General features: G+C 46.1%; 1 protein-coding gene across 2 annotated transcripts in view; it reads right to left on the reverse strand.

Moving 5' to 3' along the window:
* Window positions 1-25,525, reverse strand: part of LOC137356787 (ras GTPase-activating-like protein IQGAP1) — a 93,889-nt gene that overhangs the window by 29,857 nt on the left and 38,507 nt on the right. For both annotated transcript variants that reach the window (XM_068022547.1, XM_068022548.1), the window contains 10 exons: window positions 24,676-24,846; window positions 21,530-21,613; window positions 16,582-16,653; window positions 11,548-11,617; window positions 10,443-10,651; window positions 8,564-8,716; window positions 6,967-7,130; window positions 5,407-5,631; window positions 3,637-3,777; window positions 326-410 (listed from right to left, as the gene is read on the reverse strand). In XM_068022547.1, the coding sequence (XP_067878648.1) occupies window positions 326-410; window positions 3,637-3,777; window positions 5,407-5,631; window positions 6,967-7,130; window positions 8,564-8,716; window positions 10,443-10,651; window positions 11,548-11,617; window positions 16,582-16,653; window positions 21,530-21,613; window positions 24,676-24,846 (1,374 nt within the window). The remainder of the gene's footprint in view (window positions 1-325; window positions 411-3,636; window positions 3,778-5,406; window positions 5,632-6,966; window positions 7,131-8,563; window positions 8,717-10,442; window positions 10,652-11,547; window positions 11,618-16,581; window positions 16,654-21,529; window positions 21,614-24,675; window positions 24,847-25,525) is intronic.

Genomic DNA, 25,525 nt, shown 5'->3' on the forward strand with positions numbered 1-25,525 from the left:
ACGAAGACCAACTGCAGTAGGCTCCCTATTGTTGACCTCCCCAGCCAAGATCAGCCAATAGTGTAGACTCGGGATCTCCTTGTGTGTATGGCTGGGTGCCACGCCTGTGCTTTTACCATTTGAGCCATTTCATTTACTATCTTCAATCCCTCTTGCCCATGTGTCTCCCATGGATCCCTCCTGTGGAAGGGACAGGCAGAGCTCCTGTTCCAAAGCTTGTGCCCATTCTGCCTTGGAATGGGTTATTAGGGGCTGCTTGAGTGCGTCACGGGACAAAGTGGAACGTGACCTGTGAGACTGAGCACGCCCACTGGTTAAACATTACCTTGAACAATTCATCTTCAGTAGCATCTGGGAACTTTTCGTGCAGTGAGTTCTTCAACACTTTCGCAGTGTATCTCATTCCATACCTGTACAGGTAACAAGGAGATCAACATTAGATCACAAAATGTTAAAACACAGAAGGAGGCCATTCAGCCCATTGGCCTGTGCTGGTTCTTTGAAAGAGCTTCTCAGTTAGTCCACTCCCCAGTTCACTCTTTCCCCATAGTCCAGCAAATTTTCCCCGTTCAAGTATTTATCCAATTCCCTTTTGAAAGTTACTACTGAATCTGCTTCCGCCGGTCTTTCAGGCAGCGCGTTCCAGATCAAAACTTGTTGCGTAAAAAATTCTCCTCCTCTCCCCCAGCTTCTGTTGCCAATACAATAGTGGAGTTCCCCAGGGGTCGGTGTTATGAACCCTGCTCATCCCAATACATATTTTTGACCTAGACTCTGGTGTACAGGACACAATTTCAAAATTTGTGGATGATACGAAATTTGAAAGTATTGTGAACTGTGAGGAGGATAGTTTAGAACTTCAAAAGGACATAGACAAGTTGGTGGAATGGGCAGACAAGTGGAAGATAAAATTTAATGCAGAGAAGTGTGAAGTGATTTATTTCAGTAGGAAGAATGTGGAGAGACAATATAAAATAACAGGTACAATTCTATAAAATGAGTACAGGAGCAGAGGAACCTGGGAGTATATATGCATAAATCATTGAAGGCGGTAGGACAAGTAGAGAGAGCGGTTAGTAGAGCATACAGCACCCTAGGATTTATGAATACCTGCATAGAGTACAAAAGCAAGGAAGTTATGTTAAATAAAAACAAGAAATGCTGGAGATACTGAGCAGGTCTGGCAGCATCTGTGGAAAGAGAAGCAGAGTTAACGTTTCGGGTCAGTGACCCTTCTTCGGAACTGGCAAATATTAGAAATGTCAAAGGTTATCAGCAAGTGAGGCGGGGGTGGGGCAAGAGATAACAAAGGAGAAGGTGTAGATTGGACAAGGCCACATGGCTGACCAAAAGGTCATGGAGCAAAGGCAAACAATATGTTAATGGTGTGTTGAAAGACAAAGCATTAGTACAGATAAGGTGCTAACGGACTGAATATTGAACAGCAAGAAGTACAAACATGAAACAAAACAGTGGGTAAGCAAACTGAACAAACTAAGATGAAATGAAATAAACATGTAAAAAATATGCAAAAAAGAAAAAATAACAAAAAATAAAAGTAAAATGGGGGGCCCGTCATGCTCTGAAATTATTGAACTCAATGTTCAGTCCGGCAGGCTGTAGTGTGCCTAATCGGTAGATGAGATGCTGTTCCTCGAGCTTGTGTTGATGTTCACTGGAACACTGCAGCAATCCCAGGACAGAGATGTGAGCATGAGAGCAGGGGGGAGTGTTGAAATGGCAAGCAACCAGAAGTTCAGGGTCCTGCTTGCGGACTGAGCGGAGGTATTCCACAAAGCGGTCACCCAGTCTGCGCTTGGTCTCCCCAATGTAGAGGAGACCACACTGTGAGCAGCGAATACAGTATACTATATTGAAATAAGTACAAGTAAATCGCTGCTTCACCTGAAAGGAGTGTTTGGGGCCTGGGATAGTGAGGAGAGAGGAGGTAAATGGGCAGGTATTACACCTCCAGCGATTGCAGGGGAAGGTGCCATGGGAAGGGGACGAGGTGGTGGGGGTAATGGAGGAGTGGACCAGGGTATCGCGGAGGGAACGATCCCTTCGGAATGCTGACAGGGGAAGGGAGGGGAAGATGCGTTTGGTAGTGGTACAGTGTTCCAGTGAACATCAACGCAAGCTTGAGGAACAGCATCTCATTTACCGATTAGGCACACTGCAGCCTGCCGGACTGAACATTGAGTTCAATCATTTCAGAGCATGACGGACCCCCCATTTTACTTTTATTTTTTGTTATTTTTTCTTTTTTACATGTTTATTTCATTTCATCTTAGTTTGTTCAGTTTGCTTACCCACTGTTTTTTTTCATGTTTGTACTTCTTGCTGTTCAATCTTCAGTCCGTTAGCACCTTATCTGTACTAATGCTTTGTCTTTCAACACACCATTAACATATCGTTTGCCTTTGCTCCATGACCTTTTGGTCAGCCATGTGGCCTTGTCCAATCTACACCTTCTCCTTTGTTATCTCTTGCCCCACCCCCGCTTCACTTGCTTATAACCTCGAAGATTTGTCAGTTCCGAAGAAGGGTCACTGACCCGAAACGTTAACTCTGCTTCTGTTTCCACAGATGCTGCCAGACCTGCTGAGTATTTCCAGCATTTCTTGTTTTTATTTCAGATTTCCAGCACCCGCAGTATTTTGCTTTTATTTTAGAAGTTATGTTAAACTTGTAGAGAACACTGGTTCAGCCTCAACTGGAGTATTGTGTCCATTTCTGGGCACTGCACTTTAGGAAGAATGGGAAGGCATTGGAGAGAATGCAGAAAAAATTCACGAGAATGGTTCCAGGGATGAGCAACTTCAGTTACGTGGATAGATTGGAGAAGTTGGATGTGTTTTCCTTGGAGAAGAGAAGAACGAGAGGAGATTTGATAGAGGTGTTCAAAATGATGAAGGGTCTGGACAGAGTAGATAGGAAAAACTGTTCTCATTGGAGGAATGTTTGAGAACTGGAGGACACCTATTTAAGGTGATTGGCAAAAGATGCAAAAGTGACATGAAGAAAAACCTTTTTCACGCAGCCGGTGGTTGGGATCTGCAGTGCACTGCCCGAGAATGTGGTGGAGGCAGGTTCAATCGAGGCACTCGAGAGGGAATTGGATTATTGTCTGAAAAGAATGAATGTTCAGGGCTACAGGAAGAAAGTGGGGGAGAGGCACTAGGTGAATTGCTACTTCAGAGAGCCAGCACAGATACGATGGGCCAAATTGCCTCCTTCTGTGCTGTAACCATTCTATAATTCTAAGGGCGGGGGAGTTCCCCCTGGTGTCCCGCTCACTATTTACCCCTCAAACAATATCAACAAGTAAAGATTACCTGGCCATCATCATACGGTTTGTGGGAGCTTGCTGTACACAAAATGACTGCTGTGCTTCCAATGTTACGACAGTGACTACACTTCAAAAAAATTACTCAATTACTCAAAATTACTCATAGCGCACTTTGGGACATCTAAACTTGTGAAAAACACAACAGAAAAGCAGTTTTTTTTTTAATTTTTAGATCAAGTTGCAGTTATGCCAAGCACTAAACTCTGCCCAGCAACATCCACAACCCCACCCAGGTTATGAGGTTGTGCTGAATATATTTGGAGGTAACTTTACAGAGTACATACGGTATCCGGTCCACGGAGGAGACGATGGCATTGAGGAATTTGTCAGTGGCAGCCCGGAGATTGCGAATGGATATGTCGAGTCTCCGCTGCACCTCATGGTGGGTCAGGGCTTGGTCTGGAGTCACCTCATACGGCAGTTTACTGAAGGAAAGAAAACACACCATGTTATCTTCCACTCAGCTCGCATTCCCAGAAATAACCCAGCTTACAGAATTCTCACTGCAAGAGACATGAGAAGTTAGAAAGGCCTTGGAGTTTAAGATACAAGAACACCCCAGGCATTAGACTACAAGCATATTTTTAATTCCAATGTATCTACTCATATTGAACTCATTTACACAAGAGAAAGAAGACAAGATTGATCAGACTTTGAAACAGCACAACCCTAAGCAGGTTTGCATTCATACAAGATCAATAAATAGATACAGCTAGATAAAGACGACCATTTGGACGCCTGAGACCAGGAAGGATGGCAGCTCTGCTCAAATCCTTGGCGACCACCTTGGAAAAGGACCTGTCCACATATCCGCGATGATAATAAATGAGGCCAGAATATGTCCCGTTAAGGAATAAACATGTTTAACTACTGTTTTAAAGATGAACTTAAGTACTCACACTAAAGTATTTAGTTCTATAAGCCTCACATTTTAAAACAAAGCAAATCAGAACTGAGCCTGTAGTTGTATCAGCATAGCACAGATCAGAAGGCATCTGTGTCAATTCTCAGTTCAGTCAGAGTTAGCTGGCCTCACCCAAGGATTGACAACTGAAGCTATAGATTTTCTCGACACCCCCAATTACTACCTGAAGACTGCAGCTCAAGTGTGGCTGTCAACTAAGACAGGAGAGCGCTTAGGAGGCAATACATGGCCATAGCGAAATAGCCTGTCAGCTCTCTCTGTGAAGAATAGGCACTTGAGCAAAGTACCACAGGGCAGCTGGAGCCCGAGAGCTCCAACAAGAGCAGGAACCTTCAGGATAGGAGGACCAAGAACATAACATATAAAGCACCTAACGTCATTGCTTTGTATTCCTTCTGAAAGCAGTACAGAAGAACCTGCAGGCTAAAAATCAGCTACACAATCAGGAACTGCGACTGAAGCAAGATACAGAAAACAAAATAATAGGAAAGAGCTATATTTGCAGAATAAAAGCAGACATCATCAATTCTGCCTCCCTCCCCAACTTTAACTTGTTTCTAAATCAAATATAAACTTAACCTGAAGGAGTGCAATTACAGAGAGATTCGGTTCAGATCAGAGAATTAAACACTGGATGACTGTGGGCACTGATTAGACACTACTCCCTGCCGCTGCACCCAACCCCCCCCCCCCCCCTCCAAGCCTTTGGGTCTGAGCAGAATGGAGCAGCCACACACCAGCGACTGACAGGAGATTAAACATTCCACCAAGGCTACAAGAGCTAGTGATTTTCTGTCAGCAGTGGGCTCTGGAAGGGAAGTAATGCATACCAAATACCTCAGGTATCCCACTGATGGGCATTCGTGTGAGAATTCTAGACAGCGAGTATCGAACAAGCTATTTGTCTCAGATGGCATCACAGCCAAGCCTGATCCAGTGCTTGCCCAACGCCCGCAGAGGCTTTCCCAGCTGGGGCAATGAACAAACCCAGCAACAGGAACCCCAGCTAATTTAATGCCACTCTAAACCCAGGGGAAGGAAGCGGAGTAGATAAATTCCACTTCCCCAGCTGAGACAGGGATGGGCCCAGTCTCCGTGCTTTATAAAGGTTGCCTATTCTGAGCCTTACCTTCTCTGCCCAGTTTGAGTCTCCATCTGGTTCACCCAGCTCTTGTAAATGTCGACTGGGTCGGTTTTGATGCTCAGAGATTTATCCTGCAGAATCTCTTTGACGACGGGTCCCAGGATCTCCCGTAAGGCGTTCTGCCCACGGACGTTCCGATAAAAACTCACCACAAGCTTGGTGACGGTGGGGTTTCCAGTGACGATCTCACGGACCTGGTCAACCTTTGATCTACAAAGTAAAAGGTCAAGCTAAGAGGCTTCCTGCAGCATTGACACAAACCTGAAAATTAACCCCTTACCTTCCTGGAAATCCCACACCAGCAGAAAACAAGAGGAAAATTTGTCCAAGGATGGTACTGGCACAGGTATTGACAGTGCTAATTGGCCTCAGCTTTCCGAGCTATTCCTGTTAATTTCAGAAACAGCAACCTGCATTTATACAGCCCGATAGCGAAAAATCCCAAGGTGCTTCACAGGAGTGTAATCAGACAAAAATCTGACACTAAGCCACATAAGGAACTATTAGGACAGGTGGCCGAAACCTTGGTCAGAGAGGTAGCATCTTAAAGGAGGAGAGAGGGCAGAGAGGTTTAGGGAGGGAATTCCCAATCTTAGGGCCTAGACAGCCGAAAGCACAGCCACCAATGGTGGGATGAAGGAAATCGGGGATGTGCAAGATGCCGGAATTAGAGGAACAGAGAAATTTCAGGAGAGTTGCATCCCTGCAGATCTAGACTGGATAGGCAGAAATATACACTCCCTCTGCACTTCATCAACCAATTCAGCCTATACCACACAACAGCACTCCTTCTGCATCAGTGCAACATTTTTCCTTTTCCAGCCATTTCTGGAGCCATTAGAAAATGAGCGTTTGAGCTCAAGGCCACTTAAGTGAGAAGAGACATCGAGAAAGACAAGCAAAAACACTAAATCCTCCTTGTTTTGACACTTCTTTCTTGTTAGCTCGAGAGGCACCATATATTGAGGCACTTAGCAGAAATAAACCCATTGGTATTGCGTATCTGGCACGCCACATCTTGTGTAAGCACACGCAATCATCAACATGGGGCTCTCACTCACATCGCAGAGAGAGTACAAATCGCAGTAACTGCTACAGAAGGAACAGAATTGCTGCCCTAATGATTTAGTGCATAAAGGCACAGTATTGCTCAGTACAACATGTCTGAGGTTCAATCTCTGCTTTGTGCTTGCTCACTGATGTTAGCTGTGGCTGCGTGGGGATACTATGGAAGCTTCTGCATGCCCCCAGAGTATTTGGACAGAGTTCCCACTACTGCCCGCCATTCAGCGACTTCTGCTGGAGAATGCTGGTCTATGTGGATGTCGGATCAGGGCAGGACCCAAGCATACATGTGATGCCTGTTCAGTCAAATAGCCTGCTGTCTAAAAATCACACATCACTAATGGCCATTTGGGTGAGCTAACTGCGGGTTACTGCCACATGCGAAAGTGGACCCCAGCAAGGCTTGCCACCATCAAGAAGCAGGGGGGGGGGGAGGGGTGAGGGATAGAGGGGAGACACCCCGTCACCATGATCACGTACTTAATCTCCTCTCGAAGAGCAGTGGTGAACAGACGCAGGAGCAGGTAGCCCTCTCTCTGATTGGCGGCGTAGTTGTAGAGGGAGAAGATCACGGAATCCATAAACTTGGTCGATTTGTTCTGGGGCATCTGGAAGATCAGCTTGGCCAGGTACACAGGCTTTGTCTGGTAGGAGAGAAACAGATGCAGATCAAAAGCGATTAAAATTCTAGCACAACAAGGCCCAACACACCTTCAGCTAGTCCGAAACACCACAAGATACAATGGATCCCAGATTACAATCTGAACTGAGGCAGCTCGAAGTTTGTGGTCCTCCTTCAAATTTAACCCTTTGACAATAAATAATTAACTGCATACGCGTGTAAGTAAGGCCACTGCTTCCATTCTTGCCTATTACTTATTCCAGTTCAAAAACAAGCTCAACAACTTCCAATTTCTAAGTGGTCCTCAGCTGCAGAGACATCTCAAAGTGCTTTAGAGAGAAAAATGGCAGAAGCTAGCAAGCGAAGCGTTTGTCCAATGCTTTGGAAAGGGAGGGAGAGCACTCTGGAAGGCCAAAAGAGCAATTTCTCTGGCAGATTTCAGATAATGGGGCATGGTTTTCCCAAGATAGGTTACCAAATTCAGCCTTGACGCCATTGGGAGATATGGGGGCAAAGGGAGGATAGGGAGAAATAAACACCCTAAGAGCAGGAAGAGGCCACTCAGCCCCTTGAACTTGTTCCGCCATTCAATCATATCAGATCTGTATTAAACCTTCATTTACCTACCTGCCCTTGGTTCCATATCCCTTAATACCCTTACCTAACAAAAATCTATCAAATTCAGTCTATCTACCCTATCGAACCGGGGGGCACAATGGGCGCTGTGGTTAGCACCGCAGCCTCACAGCTCCAGCGACCCGGGTTCAGTTCTGGGTACTGCCCGTGCGGAGTTTGCAAGTTCTCCCTGTGACCGCGTGGGTTTCCGCCGGGTGCTGCGGTTTCCTCCCACAGCTGAAGACTTGCAGGTTGATAGGGAAATTGGCCATCGTAAATTGCCCCTAATGTAGGCAGGTGGTAGGAGAATTGAGGGAAGGTGGGAACGTGGCAGGGAATATGGGATTAATGTAGGATTAGTATAAATGGGTGGTTGATGGTCGGCATAGACTCGGTGGGCCGAAGGGCCTGTTTCAGCGCTGACTCTATGACACACCCCTTAATCATCTTAAATACCTCAATTAGATCACCCCTTAATCTTCTATACTCGAGGGAATACAAGCAGAGTCAGTGCAACTTGTCCTCACAACTGAACTCTTTTAGCCCCGGGATCATTCTGGTGAATCTCCGAGGCTAACATACCCTTCTGAGATGTAGTGTGCAGAACTGAATGCAGAACTCCAGACAGGATGTGACCGGGGTCTATACCACTGCAGAATAACATACCCACCAACTTTGTATTCCAGCCCCTGGTGAGAAAGAAACCACTGGCCGATTCTCCCTCACATCACAATTGTGTAAGACCAGGAGTGCATCATCAGAGACTTGGTGAACCTACCCCTCAAGCCAAATAACGGACGACACAGGAGGGTTACCGGAGGAGATATTGAGCACCACTACCTGCAGGAGGTAGAACAGATGTTGATACGCCTCTAGTTTCTCCCGCTTCTCTCTGCTGAGAGCCTTTAACCCCTTCTGCTTGTCCAGCACCATCAGGTCTGACAGCTGCCCCTTGTTCTTCTTGGTCAGTTTCTTGCAGTGGGAAACCACTTCCTACAAAATGAAATCAGGATACATTACTATACCCAATAAAGCTTCTGCACTTGCTCAGTGAAGTTACCCTCTACTCACATGTCATAGCGTCAATGAGGAAACACAGTGAATTACAGCAACAATATCTTTGACCAAAAGGAAGCCTTTTTGACCATGATTTATCTTTATTGTTGATCTGCATTTATATAGCGCCTTTAACATAGTAGAACAACCAAGGCTTTTCACAGGAGGGTTAACAAAATTTGACACCGAGGAAATATTAGGACAAGTGACCAAAAATCTAGTCGGAAAGGTTTTGGAGAGACAGACAGAGACAGGCACAAACATACAGGACACACACACAAGCACAGGTTTAGGGAGGGAATTCTAGAGCTTAGGGTTATCACAGCTCAGAGTTAAACATCATGCCCCTGCTTAACTTCATATAAAATTCTCCAGAATTTAGTGTGTTTATCTGACACTGGTGTTTGAGGGAGGAGCGAATCTATCCAGCTCAAATAGAAATAATTTGCAGAATTTATTCCGATCTGTACTTGCATGGCGGGTTAGAAGCAGCAGCTGAAACAAGGCTGCGTTTTTACGCCAGCGAGAGCAGGCGTGGGTGACAAGTGGCAGAATCATCGAAGCTGCACCTTCTGCCAAGAGTGGTGTCATCTGGTGCCCCCAACGCACGCGAGGAAAGATATCATCGGCCGATCAGCAACTGGAAGTACCCACCCTGTGGCGCCAGAGCGGAACCTCTTCGACCAGATTTTGTCATAGTGTTCTCTCTTTTTCCTGGGCACGTTACAAATTCATCTGGATATCAGGCAAATGAAAACATCCTCCGAGGCATGAGGACTCAACTGCGATAAATAGTCTGATTCACAGAACTCAGAAAAAATAGAGAAAAAAAAGCAAAGAACCCACGACAGAAGCAAACAAAGAATTTCTCGGGCGGGATAGAAATGAAAAGCAGGGAAGCGGTGCTAAACTGGCATCAAACTTTGTGGTTCGACCGCCCTTGCAGTCACCGTGCAGAGCTTTGGTCTCCATGGTTGAAAAAAGAATATAAAGGCACTGGAGAAGGTGGTGCAAAAACAATTTTACAAGTATGAAACCAGAACGGAGAGGTTATAACGATCAGAAAAGGCTCAGGAGGCTTGGGATCTTTTCTGCAGAAAAAAGAGAGAACACTATGACAACATGACCTGACGGAGGTCTTTAAAATTATGAAGAGATTAGCTTGGATAGATGACGTGGAGATGTTTCTACTCATAGACAATGTGTAGAATCTATACTCTACAACAACCTGTATTTCTAGAATATCTTTAATGTAGGAAAATCAAATCTCTGTCATCAATAGAAGATGGTCACTAATAAATCCACTACGGAATTCTCTTTATCTATAGAGTAGTGAGGATGTAGACTTTGCTACCACAGCGGGTGTTTGAGACACTCCACAGATGCATTCTAGGGGAAGCCGCATTAATTCACAAGGGAGAAAAGAATAGAAGGTTATGCGAATCAAATGAGATGCAATAGGGCCGTGAGAATGCTTGTGTTGAGAATGGGCACTGGCATGGCCAAATCGCCCGTTTCAGTACTGTACATTCTTGGGTTACACAAAACTGAACAATCCCTGTGAAACTTACCACACTGCATGTAACCTGGGACGCACAATCTTACTACAGGAGGAGTTTAACCCGAAGCATCCCCTGGCTTGAAAGGCCGGATAGCCCCTCACCTGCAAGGTGATCCTGTTCTTCACCAGCAGACCGATCTTGATGTCCATGACATTCAGGTCCTGTTCCAAACGTTGACTGGAGCGGATGTGCTGCACCACTTCCTCGCGCAGTCTCATCAGTTCCCACTCCTCGCGGAAGTCATGGTCGCTTTGTTCCAAGAGATGAGCAAACTGCCTCACCACACTCAGTGGAGGGTTCTTGGCGTGGACTGAGGAACACAAGTTTTTCTTTTAAATTCTTCTCCAACTGTTTACATAACTGAGCTGCAGACACCCTGAGGTGAAATTGGGACACGACAGGGACACAAGGTAGGTTGTGTCACATCAGGCACACGTTATGCACTCCACCGGATATTCAGCTCCATCGCGCTATTTAGTGTCACTGCCCAAATCCAGATGCACCCCCCCCCCTTTTATGTCACCTTGAAGACTTGCATTTATAGTGCTGGAATTAGTCATGCCGGCGGGGCTCCCGGTGCTGGGCCGAAAAGGCCAGGGGAACCCTGCCTCGGCCTTTCGGAACCGCCCCCTCCACCCCCGGCATGAAACAAATGGCACTCGGGCACTTAAGTGCCCAGCTCTGGGATTCCCCATCCCTTTAAGGACCTGGCCAATCAGGGGGCCCAGCACCTTTGCATTTTGAGCCTTCATTAGAACGTGTCCCCAGCTGGAATTGGTTAGGGCGGCACAGTGGCGTAGTGGTTAGCACCGCAGCCTCACAGCTCCAGGGACCCGGGTTCGATTCTGGGTACTGCCTGTGCGGAGTTTGCAAGTTCTCCCTGTGTCTGCGTGGGTTTCCTCCGGGTGCTCCGGTTTCCTCCCACATGCCAAAGACTTGCAGGTTGATAGGTTAATTGGCCATTATAAATTGCCCCTAGTATAGGTAGGTGGTAGGGAAATATATAGGGACAGGTGGGGATGTGATAGGAATATGGGATTAGTGTAGGATTAGTATAAATGGGTGGTTGATGGTCGGCACAGACTCGGTGGGCCGAAGGGCCTGTTTCAGTGCTGTATCTCTAAACTAAACTAAACATAAAGGAAACTGCTGCAGAACTCAAACACAGGTAACCGACACAACATGGCTGGGTTTAAAATCATTTACCCAACAAATTGTAGTCTCCTCTGGCCTTGTTTGCTCTGACAAACGCCTGGATCTTCACCACTGAAGCAATCTGTGGGATTGCAAGAAAATGGATTATTAGACTTTCCAAAACCACATCACTGGGATTTCATGCTAGTGGACATCTTCCGTCAGAGGAGTGCCTTTCACGACCACTGCACTTCATTGGCTGTAAAGCTTTGAGAGTACTTTTTTTTTTTGGAAGTGCAGTCCCTGCTGTAATACAGGAAATGCGGCAGCCAGTATATGCACACAAATGTCCAGAAGCAGCAATAAACAGATAATTTTTTTTTTGTAATGTTGATTGAGGGATAAATAGTGGCCTGGACACCAGAGATACCTCCCCTGTTCTTCTTCGAAATAGTGTCATGGGATCTTTTACATCCACCCAGGCAAGCAGATGGGGCCTCAATTTAACAGCTCACCTGAAAGGAGGCACCTCCGACAGTGCAGCGCTCCCTCAGCACTGCACTGGAATGTCAGCCTTGACTTTTGTGCTCAAGCCCTGGAGTGGGACTTGAGCCCAGAATCTTGTAACACAGATGCGAGAGTGTGACCAACTGAGCCACAGCTGACAGCTGAGTGGACCCAATCCCGAATGGAAAGTGGTGAGCAACCGAGAGCCCCCACATTACACTCTTGTACAACAATACCTTCAGCGGAGGACTGTGCATCATCCCAATCCCAAAATAAACATTACATAGTTTAATCCATCAGAAAAAAAAGAGATGAAATACAAACACTGAATCAGGCTGTGCATTGAAGAGATATTTTAAGGAAAGGCTCTGTCCTGCAAGCATTTGGCGGGTACTTGGGATAGTGGATGATAGGATAACAGCGGGTGCATACCAGTAGGCATTGCTCACAGTAAGTCAGAGGATACATTGTTTTATTACAGCTGTGTTATAGGTTGAGGTCTATCTGATTAATGAGAGACACAATTGCCCTTTGCCCTATTATACTCCTGTGAAGCACCTTGGTGCATTTTACTACATTCGAGGCACTTTATAACTGCAAGTTGTTGTTGCCGTTTCGAACTAGGATTATATGTGGAGAGCGCATTTGGAGCTGCCCTAAATATCTCATGTGGCTCAGTGTCAAATTTTGTCCGATTATGTTCCGGTGAAGCACCTTGGAGCATGTTATTACTTTTAGACATTACCAATGCAAGCTACTGCACATTATGGGCGAAGTACTGGTGGGTAAAGGCGTGCATCGCTGATGTTGAAAATGGTACGGCTAACTTAAGGCATTGAATTACATGCAGCACGACAAAGCACAGGGCGGCACAGTGGTTAGCACCGCAGCCTCACAGCTCCAGGGACCCGGGTTCGATTCTGGGTACTGCCTGTGCGGAGTTTGCAAGTTCCCCCTGTGACCGCGTGGGTTTTCCCCGGGTTGCTCCGGTTTCCTCCCACAGCCAAAGACTTGCAGGTGATAGGTAAACTGGCCGTTGTAAATTGCCCCTAGTGTAGGTAGGTGATAGGGAATATGGGATTCCTGTAGGGTTAGTATAAATGGGTGGTTGTTGGTCAGCACAGACTCGGTGGGCCGAAGGGCCTGTTTCAGTGCTGTATCTCTAAATAAAATAAAAAGCACATTACACAGCTCTAACTTATCGGTTTAAATGCGGTTTTCCCTGCAAGGGACGGTTTTGCAATCTTGCTCTCCCAGATGGAAGAACATCCAAGAAAGGGTTAAAACATTATGGCCCTGAGCAGTGCGCTATGTGCACGACTCCCTTTGGAGTCTGGGTACAAATGTGTGGCAATACGATCACCATCTCAAAATCCCAAGTATAAATATTGTGAACAGAACGGAAACTCCTGAGCAAGTAAACTATCCTGTCTAATACCGTGTGTCAAGGACATGATATATCTACTCCAGCAGGAAACTCATCCTCATAAGTGCCAGGCAACAAGAGCTAGCCTTTCTGCCCCAAATGCTGTCCATCCAAGTGATTAGCCTGGGCACATCTCCTACCCACCTTCACACAAAAGCAAAATACTGCGGACGCTAGAAATCAGAAATTAAAAACGGAAAATGCTGGAAATACTCAGCAGGTCTGGTAGCATCTGTGGAGAGATAAACAGAGAGTTAACGTTTCAGGTCTGTGACCGTTCATCAGAACTGGCAAAAGTTAGAAATGAAATAATCGGTTTTCAGCAAGTGAAAGGATGGGAAGGACAAAAGGGAAGGTCTCCGATGGGCTGGAGGACAGCAGAGATTAAACGGCAAAAGGTCTCATGGTACAAGACCAAAGGAAGTGCTGATAAGACAAGTAAATAAACAAAAGATGTGTCTGGAGGAAGTGTGAATGACAGGATCCGGAATAGCTGCTGCCTGAAAGCAAAGGAAACAGGAAAGAAACGAGAAAAAAAAAGCAAAGAAAAATGAATCAAAGTGGGGGTAGAAGTTATGATCTAAAATGGTTGAGCTCAATGTTGAGTCCAGACGGCTGTAAGTGCCTAATTGAAAGATGAGGTGCTATTCCTCAAGCTTGCATTGAGCTTCATTGGAACACTGTAGGAGGCCAAGGACAGGGAGGTCAGAGTGGGAGCAAGGTGGAGAATTAAAATGACTGGAAGCTTGGGGTCACCTTTGCAGACTGAACAGAGATGCTCCGCAAAGTGGTCACCCAGTCTGCGTTTGGTCACCCCAATGTAGAGGAACAGCGATTACAGTATACTAAATTGAAAGTGCAAGTGAATTGCTGTTTGGGGCCTCGGACGGTGAGAAGGGAGGAGGTAAAAGGGGCAGGTGTTGCATTTCTTCTGCTTGCATGGGAAAGGTGCTGTAGGAAAAGGAGAAGGGTGCTGTGGGTGACTGAGGAGTGGACCGGGGTATCGCGGAGGGAATGGTCCTTCAGCATTCTGAAAGAGGAGGGGGAGATGCGTTTGGTGGTGGCATCACGCTGGAAGTGGCAAAAGGGTGGAGGATGATTCATTGAATATCAAGGCTGGTGCGGTGGAAGGTGAGGAAAAGGGGAACCCTATCACAGTTCTGGGAGGGAGGGAAAGGGATGACAGCAGAAGTACGTGAAATAGAACAGACAGGGTCGAGGATCCTGTCGACCACGGTAGGCGGAGGGGGGGGGGGGGGGGTGGAGAATCCTCAGTTAAGGAAAAAAGACATATCGGAAGCACTGGTATGGAAGGTTGCACCATCCGAACAAAGCAACAGAACTGTAGAAACTGGAAAAATGGAACAGAGCCCTTACAGGAACGTGGATATGAGGAAGTGGAATCAAGGTAACCCACTCCTGTCTTTCAGAAACCTGCCACTCAAATTCAGTGATTTAATTCCACCCAACCCCAGGATTTAAAGCTCAGCTCATCGCCAAGCATGAATCGATCAATGTCCCTTTCAGCGGGATTTATACAGATTGTTCTGGAAGATGATCATGCTGAACAAAAATGGCAAATTTTTCAAAATCAAGAAGTTCACTTCGGGTATGTGGTTTCCTCTTTTAAAAAAAAAAAAATTACACAGCCTTGCCCTTAAATTCCAAGTTCAGTCTGTGGAATCACTTTGCTTAATCTGCTTCCGTTACTCAAAAAAGCCTGGGTCGTACACTCGACCCAAATAAAACTATAACACATCCATTTTAAAGACAGCCACGGTTGAAATCCAGTATGTGGCCCTTAGGCATCAGCCATGGTTCAGCTGCAACATTTCTCTGAGTCAGCAGATTGTGTGTTCAAACCCCAATGACAAACTCCAGGCCAATACTCCTAGTGCAGTAGAGAGAGAGTGCTGCACTGTTCGAGGTGCCATCTTTCAGGCGAGATGTTAAACCAAGGCTTCACCTGCCCTTTAAAAGGCGAATGCAAAAGAACCCATGACACCATTGGGGGCGCGGAAAAGCGGGTTCTCCCCAGTCACCTGGCTAATATTTATCCCTTTACCGGCATCACTAAAACAGATGATTGCATTGTTGTTGGTGGGAGATTGCTGTGCACATTTCCTACATTACCACACTGACTACACTTCAGAAGCAATTCATTGGCGGAAAAGCCTGAGGTCATGCAGGTACTTCCTTTCTTGTATCTGCAGCACAGCAACAAAGGAGGCCAAAGCAAAGGGCTTCCAGTGTTGTCTTCATGTGTTGTCAGGATGTGGCCAAGGCTGGTAATGTCATGCTCATTGCCCTAGAAGGTGGTGGGGTCCTTTAAGTAGTCGTATTAAAATTGAGAAGCCATTTCAGGAGTTTATTAAAGACGGCTTGCATATCTGTAGTGCCTTTCAACACCTCCGGATGTTCCAACAGGTAAGGAAGTACTTTTAAAGCATCTTACTGGGGTAAAAGGTGTCAAGGTGCTTCACAGGCGCATTGTCAAACAAAATTTGACACCGAGCTACATCGAGAGATATTAAGGTAGTTGACATTGGTCAAAGAGGTATGTTTTAAGGAGCGTCTTAAAGGAGCAGAGGTTTAGAGAGGGAATTTCAAAGCTTACAGCCAAGTTAGCTGAAGGTATGGCCACTAGTGGAGCAGGATTAAACATCAGTGCTGGACAAGAGGCCAGAACTGGAGGAGCGTAGAGATCGGAGAGTTTTAGGGCTGGAGGAGGTTCAATCGGGAGGGGTCGAGGGCCATGGAGGGATTTGCAAACAAGGACGAGAGTTTTAAATTTGAGGCGATAGTGGACTGGGAGCAAAGGTCTTTCGGCAAGCAAAGAGATGATGGGCGAATGGGGCATGGTGCAAGTCACGATTATGGACAGCAGTGCTTTGGAGGAGCTGAAGTTTACAGAGGATGAAGAATGGAAGGCTAGCCAGGAAGACATTGGGAGAAAATTGACGAAGAATGCACTGTGAGCACACGACAAGCAGCCAGCGCCTGAAGAGAGAAAAAAATAAATTAATGTTTCAGTTTTGAGCCTTCACTCAGAACCGCTGTGGTCAAATTTCCAACATTCGATGTCTTCTCTTTCTATCTCCACCAAATTAAAAGCTGCCAGCTACTTTACACAGAGGCATAGCCGACACACACGTTAACTCAGTCAAGCTTACATTGTTCTTGAAGTGTCGTAGCCTTGCCCTGTATCTCCTCCGGGCCTGCCACATTCTCGCCCATGACTGAATCTAGGAAATAATTTTTTTTTAAAAATTAAACATTAGAGAACAATTAACGACAGAAATCAAGCAAAATCTCACCCGACTGGGTGAACAATGTCCAGGAGCAGCAGCGTAGGCCGTGACATCTAAAGGAACGCCCCAGGATAAACATGGGATGTTTGGGTGGCAAAGTAGGAACATGCCCTGGAGCTAAAAATCCCAGTGACTTCAAAAGGTTATTGCTTTAAAAAAAAAACTTTTCCTCAAAAAAAATTGAAATTTAAAAGAAATTTAGAAGTTAAAAAGCAAACTTTCTCCTCAATGACTTTTCTCAAGAGGGCGTTTCCTTTGTAAGCCATTTCTGAAGGCTCAATAACTAATACAGAATAGCTCAATGGAGGTAACAGACTCACTCTGCTTTGGAGATCACTTGCTATTTAATTATAATTGTTTTAGGAGTGCCCAATCTGAGTATTCATGTGGCTGGTCCATGTGAACAATACCTCCAGCAGTGACCACAGCTGAGAGAAGCCAGCGGGTACTGGGTGTTAGGGGCGGAATGGCAAGATCTTGCAGTAGTCAGTAGAAGCCTTCGATGTCACCAAGCGTGGAGGAACTCTACACCAACTGGGAAACGCAAGTGAGTTGAGGTTTTCGGTTAGCGGTACGAAGACCAATACCCTTGAACACATCATCTGAAGCTTCAGCTTTAACAGTATTCCATGCTACAGTAATGAGTCAGGACAAGCACAAACAAACAATTACAATCCTGCGTTAAAGCGATGTAACCCCACCCAACATCTGGGGCTCCGGTTCTACCATCACCACTAGCCAGAAAACATCAACACCATGGGATCCGAGGGAGATCAACTGTGTTCGACCCTTGGTAATCACCTGCTGTCGACTGCTGGGCTCTTAATAGGTTAAGGAGCTCATGAGACAACATCATTAAAGATCTGCAAGAACTCAAGTGTTAGGGAAATAGTCTTGAAATCTGCCTTATTCCTCTGGATCTTCAGAAACTTCAGGAGCGCTGTTCCTTTCCAGCCATTTGCCTCTGGCCCCCAATCACCAAACCCAAGAACTTAACTTCTGCTCCTCTGGTCAGCTCTAAAGTTTTATGGCGTAAGGCGTTCATATTTCTCGCACTTTTCGTTCCATGCCTTTTCAACCACACCGTTTGTCCACCACTGGCACTTCCTCCTCCTTTTTGAATATTATGTTGGGTTTCCCAGTGATCCATTGGGTGCTTTGATTCTTGGTTCCATATAAGAAGTCCAACCATATTTAGCTGCATACTGTTAGAGCTGTTCCAAGATTTTATTATGTCACTTGATCCGTGCATTTTTCACTGATGGGCAGTTGCCCAATATGTGAGCAAGGGTCTCATTCGGCCCCTCACCTTCTGCAAGCTTTAATCGAGTAGCACTGACCGTGTGCGAGCGTTGTCTTGGTCAGGTAGAGGTTACATCTTAGTAACAGCCTGTTGATAAACCGCGACTGCTCGATTCACGACAGGTTTTGGTCCATGAGTTTGACACATGATTGTTCTTGTAGTACTGAATACCCTGACATTGCAGATTCACCGGTTTCGCAAACTCCCATTCTCTTCCATGATGCTTACCTGTTTCCAGGTTTCTCTCTCTCAGGTGAAGGGATACCCGCCCAATGCATGTCAATCTGATCTTCCAGTCCATGTTCTCTGTCCACCTGGGATTCACCATGTTCGGCTTACAGGAAATCCTCAATCTCCTTAAGGACTTTCAGGTTCCTGTACCCCGTGATGGCATCGGTTACATTCCCCACGATACTGGAATGATGCTTCAATTACCTCGTCGTTGGAGTACTCAAGGGACTCTAGTTTCCGATGGGATCTGGATTTCCAACTTGGGGAGGCCCAGACCCCGGTTTCTAATGCGGGCACACAGAAGTCCATCAGTAGTGTGGGTTGGAAGGTGCAGAATCTCTTTTGCTGCTTTCCTTATTACCTGCTCCAGTTCAACTAGTGAATGCTGGGTTGCTTCTGTGAGGATCAGGTGATAGTACACTCTCGGAATAATGTGGGTTTTCAGGATCTCAATTCTCTCTGATGGTCAGAGTTCTGCCGCTCTCTGGCTCAAGAACCACGAACTGAGCTTGGTCGCCCACTTGTCCTCAGCAACTCCTGCCCATGGGTCTATGTGGGCTTTTCAGTACCCTGTGGGTGGGGAAAGGGGGTGAAATTTAGCTTATGGGACCTCCCTTTAAATGAAATTCTTGGGTAAGCCCATTCTGTCCAGGGCTTTCGACAGCATTTTGTGCCCAACAGAATCGAACGCTTTGGCTAAGTCCACAAAGACAACAGCCAGGTCTTTCCTTGATGTTGTTCTGCAGGATGGCAATGTTTTCATTGCATCTGGGGGCGGTGGCTATGAAGCCTTTCTGGTGGTTAAATTCCACTGCTTCACTGAGCCTTTTCGACATAATCTTATCGAAGAGTCATAGCAGCATTGGCCCAATAGTGATTGGTCACCAGTTATCAATGTTCTCTAAGAGTTTAGTGTCTTCTGTTTTCAGTATCAGCACAGTTTGGCTTTTCTTCAAAGTCTCCGGGATGGCGCCCGATTCCAACCAAAGAGAGAACAGATGGGGAGGCCAGGTGTCATCCTCCCCAAATATATCATCGATGTCTTCAATTTTCATGCCATCAAGTCTGGATGCACTCCTTGGGTCTAGCCCATTTAGTGCAGACTCAATCTCTTCACTCTCAATAGCCTTCATCAAAGAGTTGTAATCACTGTGTCCTGCATATTTGGTGAACTTGGAGATGTTTGCTTTATTGTCGGGCTTGCTCAACTTAATCTTGAAATGGTTCACCAACTGCTCTTTGCTAAGAGGGCAAACCATGGTAGAGGACACCTCCACGATCTGTCTTGCCAGTCTTTTCCTGTCTGTTTAGAATAGTGTTTGAGTAGTCTTGTATATGGCCTTCTTAGCTGCCCATCTCTTTTTGGCCCCGGAGGTTGCCGTCCCTCCGAAGTGTCGTTTCCCTTTTCCACCAGACTCTGCTGTCTTCTGAGGTTTGACCTTATCGAGCACCATCTCTGTATGGGTCCAGCACTCATGTAGCATGAACATTTCTCACGGCATGCGACACCATTGTGGGGACATTCTTTGGCTAGGATACGCCCCATCCGGGAGGGCATAATCCCCACAGGTTAGCCATTGCTTTTTCTGGGGTTGTAAGTGCCTTCGACTGTTCAGTTAATTGATCTTCACACATCACCATCCGTCTCATGCTACTTTTGGTCGTTTAGCCAACAATAAATCGTTGTTACCGGCAGGGCCGCGGGGAGGCACGACTCAACTGCGAACGCCTAGCACATGAAAAGATGCCACAGTAGGCAACTACCAGGCAGACCCTCCTAAGAGAGTCACAGCTACTCCTGTCACTCCCTACTTGCTACTTTTAAAAAGGAGCCAATTATTCCAGCTTTTTTACTGGCACTGCCAGATTACACATGCTGCCAATTATAAATGCATCCTAATTATATGGCCAACCATAAAGGCACCTCAAATTCACGCAGACTACAATAAATATGCAAGTCTCCAAGACCCCACGCTTTCCATTTCTTTCAGTGTAGTAACAGCAGGCTGGAAACAAAGGGTGGGCCAACTAGAATTTGATGTTAAGACAGGATGTCAGCATCAACAGAAAATATATGGAAGACAAAAGCGTTCAGGAAGTGCACAAGCAAAACCTGGGAGAAGCTTTCCCGATTTTCTTTCAACCCGGGGGAAGTGGCTGGCCTCTCCACAGAGCACTGCAGTCAGATAGACCATATCTCACTGCTCTTTTTGCCATCTCAGCAGCGTGTCATGGAAGTGGTTTTACAGATTAGATGCCAGTTGCCTGCGCCAGCCTCAGAGACATAAGAAATCGGGGCATCGCTGCTCTTCTGCCTCAGCTCCACTTGCCGTCCTTACCCCATATCCCTTTGCTCTTTGTGGAAGACTGAACCGTTGTCATTTCTTGTGGGATAATTGTTTCCCAGATCAAATCTCATTGCCCCAATTGACTCTGACTCTCATTTTGTCCCCCAGGAGATTGTCACATCCTTCATTTCTGCCTGCTAGAACCAAGCTTGAAGTCACCAAAACAATACTTCCTTATTTATGTCACTCCTTCCTGCTCCTGTCAACCTTTGAGCCTCAGCCCTTCAGCTGGGCTTGACTCATAATTTTTCACTTTATTACTTTCAGATGCTTCACGAGAGCCTATTTGAAAAGCACAGGTTGTTCAAGGTTTTCATTGCTCTGCTAATGCAATCACTGAAAGGACGAAATTTTAAGTGATTTAAAAGTGGTACAAATCTCAGCATGCTCATTTACGCAAAAGCACCATCTGAGACCAATAACACAGTTAAAGCTCAGCTGGAGATGGATTGTTTGTAGGCACATGCACAACACACATTCACCGTTCTCAGTCTACTCTGGAAAGGCAACTTTGTTTTTTTTTTCCTGCCTTCACTAGCTCTCCCTCTTATCCTGCGGTCATCGACCCATGCTTGGATACAGCTCCACGGGCACTGGTCATGTCCCAGTACTTTCCCTGCCAATGCAGACAGCCAGTGTCAGCAGGTCATTCTGCTGCAGGGGCCCAGATTCCCTCAGACCTCCAAACCCTTGCAGTTTCAGAGGGGGTTCAATGGAATGAGAACCATTGATTCCATCTCCACACTCACCACCCAGGACACACAAGCACACACCTACTGGTTCCAACCTGGCCTCAACTACTCAACTGGATAAAATTCTAATGAACTACTGAAGGATCTTTAAATATTATTGTGTGCTTTATACCAGACTTCCTTCATTATAATTAATATTGCATGACACAAGGAGCCCAGAACCAAGTGGTCTGTACCTTAATTACAGCATCTGCATTGTCTCGAAGGTGATGAAGCCTCTTCTGGTAATCCCTCCATTGTCTGTAACCTCTCCAGTGTGACTGAAATATCAAACATAATTAACTATTATTTCCTCCACAGCTACCACCCATGAAGATTTTTTTAGTATAACTTTTGAAAATTAAAATCTAGTGAGAAGAGGATTGCCCATGAATTACAGGAGCATGCTGGCATTCTGATGCCACAGATGCTGTTGCAATGTTGTGTGTCTTAAGGGACAGGCTGCTATTACAAGAATGGTCTTCATCTTTTAACTCAAAAAGCCAGTACTACTTTTGCAGATCAGGACTTGCTCCAGGACGCTCACGGGATGATCCAGCACGGAAGGAGACCATTCAGCCCATCAAGCCTCCTCTTCAAAAGAGTTACCCAATTACACCCGCTCTCCGCTCTCTTCCCAACAGCCTTGTTTATTTTCTCTATGCAAGTATTGATCCAATTCCCTTTTGTAAGTTACTACTGCGTCTGCTTCTACTGCCCTTTCCGGCAGTGCGCTCCAAATCATAACAACGTGCTGAATTTTTTTTTTTAAATCCTCATTCCCTCTTGGATGTCATTAATTCTTTACATAGAAATACTCTGAAATTACAACAGGGAAACAGGCCATTGGGCCCAAGCACTCCATGTTGGTGTTCATCCGCCACACGCACAGTTCCCCTATTTCTTTCTCCCCACTTTCCTTCAACCAGCCCATTTAACCCATTCTTAAATGTGGACATGGTCTCTGCTTCAATCATTAACACCATGCATTCCACAGCCTCTCAGCCACCTGCATTTAAAAAAAAAAAGCTTTTCCTGGTCTCCACCCTAAATTATTTTACATTCAATCTTCCATCTAAATTCCCTCAACCATTGCAAACAGTCTGATTCTCTATATTCTGTTCCATCCCTTCATAATTTTAAAACATCTTTATCAAAACACAGCTCAATCTCCACAGTTCTAACAAACCAGCCCCAGCCTTTCATGGTGGAGATGGTCAGAAGTGGGGATGTTTGCTGATGATTGCAGCGTTCAGCTCCATTGACAATTCCTCAGATAATGAAGCTATCTGTGCCTGACTGTAGCAAGACCTGGACAACATTCAGGCATGGGCTAAGTCATTTGCTTCAAACAGGCGCCAGGCAATTACCGTTTCCAACAAGAGGCTAACCACCTCCCATGACATTCAATGGCATTACAGTTGCCAAATGCCCCATCAACATCCTAGGAGTCACCACTGACCCGAAACTCAACTGGATCAGCCGTATAAATGCCATGGCTACTAGAGCAGGTCTGAGGTTGGGTTTTCTGCAGCCAGTGGCTCTCTTTCTGACTTCCCAAAGCCTGCCCACTATCGACAAGGCACAAGTGAGGACTTTAATGGAATACTCTCTGCTTGCTTGGATGGGTAAAGCTCCAAGGACACACATGAAGCACAACAAAACCCAGGACATCCATCACCTTAAATATCCACGTCCTCGACGGCTGAGACATTGTGGCTGCTATCTACGGGATGCATTGCAGCTACTCTCCAAGGCTTCTTTGGAAGCACTCTCCACCACCGAACACAAGGGCAGCAGGCACATGGGCAACAGGGAACACCATTCACCTTACAAGTTCCCCTCCAAGTCACACACCATCCTGACTTGGAAATATATTGGCTGTTCCTTCATTGGCATTGGGTTAAAATCCTGGAACTCCCTCCCTAACAGCACCGTGGGAGGACCTTCACCACATGGACTGCAACAGTTTAAGAAAAAGGTCCATCACCACCTTCTCAAGGGGCAAATGGGGATGGGAATAAATGCTGGTCTTGTCAGAGGCACCTACATACAAAAATGATACTTTTTTTTGTACATCTTCCTGGATTCGTTCACGCTGCAACCAGAAAAAAAAAACATTCCCATTGGAAGGTGCGCTCCTGTAGGACAATTCCACCTCAAACCAGACAGTCTGAGTAAAAGGACCAATCTGGTGACAATTTATGATATATACACAATGGATAGTCCAATCCAGGTCACAGTTGTGTCAAACCCACTCCACCATCTGCAGCACATTACTACTTTTCTACCTCCTGCTAGCTCAGTGTCAGCTGTGGCTCAATGGGTGGCACACCAGTCTCAGAGTCAGAAGGTCGTGGGTTCTAAGCCCCACTCCAGGGACCCAAGCACGAAATCCAGGCCAACACTGCCAGTGGCAGCACTGAGGGAATGCTGCACTGTTGGGAGGCTTCATCTTTTGGATGTTAAACAGAGGTTCCCCTCAGGGAGATGCAAAAGATCTCAGAACTATTTTGAAGAGGAGCAGAGGGAGGGGTCTTCCTAGCATTCTGACAACACTCAGCACTCAACCAACATCACTAAAACATTTATCTCATTGCTATTTGCAGAAGCTGACGGTGCACATATTGTCTGCCACATTTCCAACATGGAAGCAGATAACAGTAATATTTCAAAGAGAAAATTGGATTAAGACTTGAAGGGAAAAGATTTTCAGGGGTATGGGAAAAGAGCAGGGAATTGGGATTAATTGGATAGCTCTTCCAAAGATCTGGCACAGACACGATGGGCTGAATGGCCTCCTTCTGTGCTGTATCAGTTTGTGATTACAACAGTGACTACAAACTAGTGAAGTACTTCTGAAGTTTCGGGGAAATTGTGAAAGTGTTTCTTTCCTTCTCCCCAGCCTGGCTGATCCATGCCTTTCCAGAATTCCCATACTCCGTCTGGGGTACAGTTCCACAGGTGCTCCACTCTTTATCTATGTGAACCTAAATGGTGTCAACAGACTGTGTGAACATAAGGGCATCACAGGCAAGCCAGATCCTGCTCTCTAGACACGCAAAAGCACTTTCCATTAGGAAACAGTGGCTAACAACTTGCCTCTGAAAGCCTGTTGTCGCTGTGGGAATGGGCTATGCTTTTATACTCATTTCCTTTCAATGCTGATCCTCGTGTGACCCAACCGTGAATAACGGCAGAGAGATCGGAATGAAAACTCATGGTGTGTGACTGGCTCACAGTTACCCAATGTGATCAGCTCACTTTGTGAAATTGGCAATCCAAACTGGTGGTGGTGTGGGAAGGAAGGAAACAAAAAAAAAAAAAATCAGATGCACTGTACCTGGATCGTAACAATGGCTGGCAGTTGTTTCTGTAGGAAATGTTTGCGAGCACACAGATCCTTTCGGACGAGATAACCCCTCATGTGGGCCTGAAGCCTCGCGATCATGCCCTCGTGAACCTTCCAGAGTCTCTCCCGATTGTAAACAACCGTCACTCCAGTAACCGTGGCCTGAAAGTTGGGGTGGGGGGGGGGGGGGGGGGGCGAAAGGTATCAATCGACGATGCCTGAATGCATATTTCAATACACGCTGAATTCCCTGCAGCATGCACAATATCTCTGGCGCACTCCACTCCATTCTCTTGGTGCCACTGCCACAAAAAGCCCCAGGTAGTTTTTTTTTTAAAAAGACACCCATAGGAACAGGTGGAAGCCATTCAGCCCCTTGAGCCTGTTCCACCATTCACTGAGATGAGGGCCGATCTGTATCCTAACTCCATCTACCCGTTTGGTTCGGAAACCCTTAATTACCTTACCCAACAAAAATCTGTCAATCTCAGTTTGGACATTTTCAATTGACCCCCCCAGCCTCAGCAGCTTTTGGTGAGGTGGCAGGGGGTGGAATCTCCAGAATTCCACTCCCCTTTGTGTGAAGAAGTGCTTCCTGACATCACTCCTGAACGGCCTGGCTCCAATTTTCAGTTTACGTCCTCTTGTTCTGGACCCCCCCCCCCCCCCGCCATCTATCCTATCAAATCCTTTAAACATCTTAAACACCTTAACCAGATCACCCTTTAATCGTCTATATTCTGTATGGGGAGACGGTGGGAATGTCACTGAACCAGCAATCCAGAAATCCACAACAATTCCCTGTGGACAGGGATTCAAATCCCACCATGGCAGCTGGTGG

The sequence above is a fragment of the Heterodontus francisci genome, chromosome 46 (assembly GCF_036365525.1).
Source record: "Heterodontus francisci isolate sHetFra1 chromosome 46, sHetFra1.hap1, whole genome shotgun sequence".
In the NCBI taxonomy this organism is placed as follows: domain Eukaryota; kingdom Metazoa; phylum Chordata; class Chondrichthyes; order Heterodontiformes; family Heterodontidae; genus Heterodontus; species Heterodontus francisci.